Source organism: Rattus norvegicus, chromosome 15, assembly GCF_021556685.1.
Source record: "Rattus norvegicus strain SHRSP/BbbUtx chromosome 15, alternate assembly SHRSP_T2T, whole genome shotgun sequence".
NCBI lineage: Eukaryota > Metazoa > Chordata > Mammalia > Rodentia > Muridae > Rattus > Rattus norvegicus.
The window spans coordinates 21,029,348-21,037,002 of NC_141548.1; the positions used below are offsets into that span (position 1 = coordinate 21,029,348).

Consider the following 7,655-nt stretch of genomic DNA (forward strand, 5'->3'; position numbering starts at 1 on the left):
TCCAGGAGTCGGACGTATGATTTAGAGCCTCAGTCTTCCTAAATGGCTGACCCAGACTCAAAAATTTCTGATCATTAGTTTGACAGAGAACCAAGAACTGTTATATGTCAAGGGCTTTCCTTGGATCTCTTCAATGTCATGGGCAGTGTCAAAGAATACCAGGATGTGCCTGTGTAAGAATAACAAAGTGTCTCTCAGGATAGGCTGTGGAAGCACTTCCTCTCAGCAGTGTCCTGTAGATTACGTGGGTCATTGATGCCAAGAGGGATACTCTCCTGGTCACATATCAAGTTCTCAGTTACTTTTTCCTTGAACACACGTGACTAGGGATTCAAGATGTTAAGCAGTTTGGACTCAAGGACTTGCCTGCCGAACATCAGACATTAGCTGAGAAGGTCCTCCAATTTTTCTTCTTTAGGTCAGCTTTAGAATTTCAGTGCCAGAGGAATGGCTGTAGGAAGTGTGGTCTATATCCATGATGGCATATGTCACCATATGGCTATGATGCTGGGGAACAGGGACTGAGCTGAGTTCAGCTTAAAGATAGCTTTCTTGCTCTGTCAGGGATTCACTGTATCTGTAGAACTGTTCATCCTCAGACTTCTGTTTTAGAGTAAGCATAGTTTTTCTTGACATTATGTCCACATATATGCCTGTTCACTGGTGTTTATCTACCTACAGAGTCTGATCAGAAGGCATCATCCCAACCCTCCACGACACCTGTTGAGGAGGAGAGAATGAAGCGTTTGGAGAACCTCAAAACTGATCTCCACAAGATGCAGAAGGAGAGAGATGAACTCAGGAGAATCCTGGCGGATTACCCTGGAAAGAATTGAAATGACAGGTAGTCACAATGCAAGTTCTGTTAAATCCACATTTCCTCACATCACAGTAGGCTACAACTCCAGGGTGGGCTCATGGTCAAAATCCCTTTCCTGATTGCATCAGAATGTGAAGTTCAGATGGGAATGAGATGGTGGCACAGGCTGTTTTGATTCCTACAAACGTAAATCATAGCCTGTGGCCTGAATCACAGTCTGGGAATAAGGGTAGAAGTGTGTGAGCTCTCAGTGTGTGGTTGAAGTAGCCTGGACAGGTGTTGGCTTGTGGGAATTTCTAGGTGCTCTGATTATGACCAATCATTGTTGTAATTGACGTGGAGGTGCTTTGGGTTCAATAGGTCCTGTGAAGAGCTGGAGGGACCCAATCCCTCTTGCTGCCTCACAGTGTGTGACCGGACTGACAACAGGGTATCATTGGTGTTCTCTGATTTTATTGATTGTATTTTGAGATAATGCCACATCCTTGTATTATTTGGCATTCTAATTGTATGAGAGAGAGAGAGAGAGAGTTTTGTGTGAGTTTTTGTGTGTGTGTATGCATGTGTGAGTGCGTTTGTGTGTATCACTTAAGATCTGGGTATTCTATGTTCTGATTTGGCCTGAGAATTATCCTGTGTCAATTTCCATGGCATTATAATGATGGGGCCGAGAGCCTCGCTTTGAGCAGTACAACATTTCACATCTGCTCAGCTTGGACGCTCATGGGAATCTCCTGGTGTGTGCTATAAATTCTTTTCCCTGTAAATACTGTTCATGTTCCTTTGGGTTTTCATGTAGCATTTCTATGATTGAGAATTGTTACCTAAGTACAGGAGAATAGTCTTCATGGGTTTAAGTTGGAGCCTGGATGGTGGCACAGGGTCCTCGAATGTTCTTGGAAAGCTAGTCTATTCCTTCAAACCCTGTCAGGGAGCTCAAGCAAATCAGCTCCCTCCTTTTGTTTGCTGGCACTGCTGTCCCTGTGTCCATAATAATAAACTGAATAAATACCAAATGAACCCAGTACCAAGGAGCAAGGGCATGGCATGTCCTAGGCTGGGGTAGTTCAGGATTCAGTCTGAATTCATGTAATTCTCAAATCCTTCATTCATAATGTTATTTGATCCTTGGACCATGCCCTACCACAGGAACAACTTTGAGTCCGAGATGCTCATGAAGCAGCACGAGGAAGTGATGACCGACATGAAGAAAATGAGCGAGCAGGTCAATTATGCTTTGGTCAAATGTAAAAACCTTACACTGGAAAATGACTGGTACTGGTGAGTAACTTACAAGGTTGTGACCCCAGCACTAGGCACAGCATGTGTCAGCCCATTCTTATCTTTGAAGTAAAGTGAGGATCAGGCTTTATAGTGTTTGAAGCATTATCAGGAAGCCTGTCTCTAAGGAAGGCTGTAGGACACACAAGACACAGAAAGATTGGCCTCCAAGGGACATTCTAATAAAATGGACATATAAGCACACATAACGATTAAGTCCTCTTCTGGGAAAAACTTGAATCAATGGTATCAGGATTTGAGAAATGCCCTGAGTCTTCTGGAATGTTGCTCTTTTCTCCATTTGACCTGTCTCTAGGTTATGCTCCATGGCTACTGTGGACGTGGACTATAATCTGGGGCTCTCTTCTGATCAGGACCCTAGAAGGAGTAATGGACTTGGAGAAGTGGGAGGAAGTTGGAGACTGCCTGGGATTCACCATTTTTTCTTTGTGTCTCAGCCACAGCTTCTATCCCCTCCTGACTGAGTTTTTTGAGCTGAAGAACAATGCCCAGAGAGCAAGGAATGAGAACAGGGAGCTTCTATGGGATCAGATTGCACTGGAAGAGTCCATTAAGGAAACAACAAGGTTCTGTGGGGAAGCCAGTATGAAAATCCGCGTAACAAGCAGCCTCAGGTAGGATGAATGAAGCATCAAGGGCAGGTTTTCCTGATATCTAAGCAGAAACCAATTCAAACCAATTTATCCTTTCTCCACCTTATGCAGTACCTCTCCTCAGACTCATCCAGTTGTTCATTTCTTTGACCATTTACAAAACTTTCTGTGATGCTAGCTTCATGCAAGAAATTGGAGGATTGACAACCAAATCCTCCTGCTCAACTAGAAAATGCATTTCCTTAAGGGGGATCTGTTGATCACACATTGCACACTTACATGCCATTATGCTAGAGGGATGCCATGTGGTAGCCGTCTTTGTAGTGCACAGAACTGATTACAGTTCAGTTCAATTGCTAAAAGAATGGCTCTCATTGTCAGTTATGATGGGGCTTGTGGACTTTCTCTCCTTTTCCCTATACATTGAAAATGATCCCTTCTGCCTGTCCAAATGGTGGTTCATAGTGACAGAGCTTGAGAAGCAGTGTGTCAGTCCTGTTCTATGTCAGTGTTTTAGTGTTCTTTCCTGGGGCTTCTGTCCTGGAGCTGACTGGATGAACAGGGATGTAAGAAAGGCTTCTCTCAGGGTGAGGGTTTGTGTGAGATATGTGAGGGTTAGAGGGAAATTTTTCTCCAACTCTCTCAACCTCGTGTGCCCAAGAAGTGCATTCCCTACACAGGTTTACTCTATAAGGGATGGAGAGCAGTGTCTACGCTCTCACTTGACACATTTCCTTTGCCTAATCTGTATTCAACAACTGTGCTTCCAGAAGGATGGCCTCCTCATTCTTTTCTGCTTCTCACTTATGATTTCTGTCCTCTCTCTCTCTCTCTCTCTCTCTCTCTCTCTCTCTCTCTCTCTCTCTCTGTCTCTGTCTCTGTCTCTCTGTCTCTCTCTCCCTCAATCCTTCCACCCCTCCCCTCTCCATTTTTCTCTGACTCTGTGTGTGTGTCTGTGTGTGTGTGTCTGTGTGTGTGTGTGTGTGTGTGTGTGTGTGTGTGTTTCTGTCTGTGGGCACAGATGTGTACATGTTTATGGCTATGGTGCATATTTTACATTGGGAGTTGCTTGTTTTAAGTGTTTGCGGTATGGGTGCTTACATATAGAAGTGTGTATTTGTGTGTTCATGCATATGTGTGTGTGTGTGAACTCATCAAGTTTATGAACACAGACACATATATTTATATATATTTTATTAGTCTATATGTACACATATAGAAACACGTAAAAGTATATATATATGTATATATATATATATATATATAGAGAGAGAGAGAGGGAGAGAGAGAGAGATTGAGAGAGAGAGAAGAAGAGGAAACACAATTTTTCCAATTACTTTCAAACTGTTCTTAATGGGGTATTGATTACTATTTAAATTATTACAGTGGGAAAACTATTCATCAACATTGACATTACTTGGAGAAATCTCAGGAATGGGGTACAGGGATGTGAGGAGAGGCTGCTGTGTGAAATCCATGTACCTGAGTGTGGAAACTGCTGACTCAGGGCTCTTCTGCCTCCTTTGCTCCCGTTGTGCAGTAACACTGGAAGGTCACGTGCTTGTTGTGTCTTTCAACATCCTGGTTATGTTAATCGTTACCTGCCACCACTTTCTCTCCAGAGTCGCCTAAACTTGGTTGAATATACCTTGGCTTGGAGTTTGGTCTGGAATTTGTTAATTGAAAGATTAATTTGCTTAGAGTTGAATCTGCAGGCAGAAGATATCCAGGACTTATGCTGATTTGTAATCACATCTTTGCCTCAGACAGAAACTTAGGCTCAAAATAGTCCACAGCACTCACCCTGTATTGGGTCTGTGGCACTCTTAACTACTGGTATTCAAAATCATTTGTTCTGAGTGAAAATCATCTGTAAGGAGCGTTTAGAACAGTGATGACCCTCAGACATTGCTGGAGGTGTCAAATGGGTAGCCCTGTGAGAAGCCATGCACAACTCTTGTGAAAGTTCAACCTTTGACACAGCAATTCCAGAACAAGAAGTAGGTGTCAGCAGAGAAACTGTGGCACCTTAGTGTGGTAGTGGTTCACCTCAGAGCAGCCATGAAGCAAAATTATCCAGAAGTCCACCAGTCAGAAAGTGAAAAGGTACAATGTTGTCCAGCCCTTCCATGGACTGTGGCTGAGTTTGATTATACCTGCCAGCATTTGACTTTGAATCAGTCAGCCTTATCTCACTCGAATTATATCTGATAGCATCCCATTACAAGTTTTACCTTGGATTGTGGTATGGAGATTTCCTAGCTGTTTGTGCTGGTAGTTTGGCTGCCCTGTCAGGTACTGTATCCTAAAGGGACCTCATATTGAAAAATGCAGCTCACTTTGCAGGCACTGGGAAACAGTGAGCAGAGGACAGAAGAGGCTCACCTGCCCCCACCCAGTGCTCTGTTGCCTGAAATCAGCCTCCTGTGCACGGCCTTGTGAACTTGCTAAGCAGGCTTGGCTAACAGGCCTAGATGTCACATTTCTAATTTCTGATTTTCAGGGGAATACACTTTATTGGCTGAGCTGTCTTTAGGCTATGCTCACTGTGTACTTACCCAATTCCAGGTTTTTCTTCTTATGCCACAATAGTAGACTGGGTGATCTCTTCTATTACCATTAACTGGGAAACTAACCACATTCTGCAAAATACTCTGCTTGTGTGTGTGAACAAACATTTTTGGGTGAGTTCAAAAGTGTGTATGTCTGAGTGTCTGTCTGTCTGTCTGTGTATACATGCCTGTCTCCATGGACAATATAATCTTCTAATGACCAGGATGAGGAGAGAATGAAGGAAAGTCTGCAGGACCCCCAGAATCAGAAAAAAACTGTTCACTGAGCAAATGGCCTTGACTGGGAAGATGCAGCATCATTTCGGTGTCACTGGGATGGTTTGAAAGCACAGGATGAGAGGACCCAAGTAGATTCCCTGTACTTATGAACTGTCTTATTGGGTGTGTGACTTTCTCCATAGTTCTCAGCATCTGTCAGCTAGGAGCAGCTCAGAATATTATTCCTGTCCATTTTAAAAGAATTCCATCCATGAGGTGTATGTGATCCATAGAGATTCTGGCTCTTGTGTACTGATCCCTCCAGTCTGAGCTCTCTTGTATTATCTGAGCCCAGTGCCTTTAAGTCTCCCCACAAAGAGTTTTATGATAACCATAAACAAAGGAGTGGTATAGTTTATTTTCTGCATGAGTATTTCCTTTAGAGTTCAATGCCTACCCTTGGCAAGATTTCCATGCAGCATATTCTTGCCAAATATAATATCACTTCAGTGTGCATGTACTTCTTGAGATATTGTTTCTCTGGGTCTTTGCAGATATTGAGGTTGTAAGTGGACCCCAGGCATATTCCTGCACTGGAGGAATAATAATAGTCTTCATTTCAGTGATGGCCAGGCCTCCAAGGCCTTCCTATTGTTTTCTAGGTTGTTCACATGTCTCCTCATCTGACATTGAGACACTGCTACATGATTTTAAAATATAATATATATAGACGGTTGGAGTTATCTGCTGTTCACTGTTCAATTTTTAGCAGTTTTAAAAGCTGGGAAAATATGCAGGCCTGTGGGATCTCTTACCCTTCTCTCTTGGGCATGAGAAAATGACCTCAGATGAAAGATCATCCTGGATTATCCTGCTGAATTTTGCTGCTGTGTATGGGAGAAGTGACATGGCAGGTCCTCACCAGGCCTTTTCCACCCCTAGGTCTGAACACTCCAGCAGACGCTTGCCCATGTCCCAGACCAAGACTACAGCTCTCAGAGACAGACCTGTCCAGCAGGAGCACTGAGGGTGCAAAGATTGACAACACCTCCCGCATCTCAGTCCTTGTAACCGTTCCAATCTTGGGCTGAATTTGAAAGACCTTGAGATGTGGCATGGAACATGCCTCACGTTTAACCCTTTGACGACTTGTCCATCCACAACCAACCACTCGGAATGAGGCAGGTCTACATTCCTCTTGAAGAGATTTTTACCATCTTCCCTGCCGTTCTGCTGTGTTTGCAAGGCCAGCAACAGGCTGGAGTTATATGTTGAAAGATCAGCAGGAATTGAATGCTGCCTAATTTACTTGTTATATTTGGTTATTAGTTTGAAGTTTGGTTGTTTTATGCATTTGGTTTTACTTGTTTAAGTTTGAAGTTTTGTTTTTCATTTGTTAACTTTAGTTTTTTTAATTAATATGCCATATTCCTAAGGCTATATACATTGAAGTCACTGACTCCACACTTTAAAATGTTCTTGAATAAATTAATGTTTACCTATAAATAAAAATGTGACCTTTAACCCTTCACTCACAAGCCGTCCTGAGTCGTGTGTGGTTCTTCCTCCTGTAACAGCACAAGTGTAAGGCAACAGTGGTTTTCTGCAAGTCTCATGCAGCGTAGGCTTCATCATCAGTTCACAGCCAGCCAGAGCTGCACAGGAAACTGTGCTCTTGATGTAGAGAGTGTGTCATGTCTGTGGAACCCCCCTTCATGATGAAATATATCCTCGCTTTATCCCTGTGCTCACAAATTTAGCTTCCTTTATAATGATAAAGAAGGGAGAAACACGGAAGTATTTCTCTAATACATTAGAGGAAATAAAAACATTCAGTATGGGAGTATAAAAATGTTCAGGGCACACAGAGTTTGAGGCCTATGGATTCCTTGAAATACAGCATCAGCTATGACTGCACATTTAATGAATTCCACCAATTTTAGAGGAATGAAAATTTTTACTATTTTTGTTGTTGGTTTGTTTGTTGTTATTGATAATGATGTTTTGCTGAGTTCATTTTGATATATATCATAGCTTCTTTTGGGCGGAGGTCTTACAGTTTTGAATTATTTCTTTTTTGCAATTTGTAGTGGATATTTTTATCTATATTTCGAATATTATGTCCCTTTCTAGTTTCATCCCAGAAAATCCCTATTCTCTCCCCAGAGT

At 42.6% G+C, this 7,655-nt stretch overlaps 1 protein-coding gene across 1 annotated transcript; it reads left to right on the forward strand.

The window, feature by feature from the left end:
• The first annotated feature begins 349 nt into the window (after nucleotides 1–349).
• Nucleotides 350–7,022, forward strand: LOC148000869 (uncharacterized). The gene is made up of 5 exons (XM_087587171.1): nucleotides 350–395; nucleotides 682–844; nucleotides 1,970–2,101; nucleotides 2,560–2,736; nucleotides 6,429–7,022. Exons 3-5 carry the CDS (start codon nucleotides 1,989–1,991, stop codon nucleotides 6,511–6,513), a joined length of 375 nt encoding a protein of 124 aa, XP_087443297.1. The 5' UTR covers nucleotides 350–395; nucleotides 682–844; nucleotides 1,970–1,988; the 3' UTR covers nucleotides 6,514–7,022.
• The last annotated feature ends 633 nt before the right edge of the window (nucleotides 7,023–7,655 follow it).

Excerpts from the sequence above, each read along its gene's own strand:
- LOC148000869 (XM_087587171.1), top strand. The coding sequence starts at position 1,989 with ATGCTCATGAAGCAGCACGAGGAAGTGATGACCGACATGAAGAAAATG. Across the intron at positions 2,102-2,559 it reads CTGGAAAATGACTGGTACTG|CCACAGCTTCTATCCCCTCC; the intron begins GTGAGTAACTTA and ends TTTGTGTCTCAG. Across the intron at positions 2,737-6,428 it reads CGCGTAACAAGCAGCCTCAG|GTCTGAACACTCCAGCAGAC; the intron begins GTAGGATGAATG and ends TTCCACCCCTAG.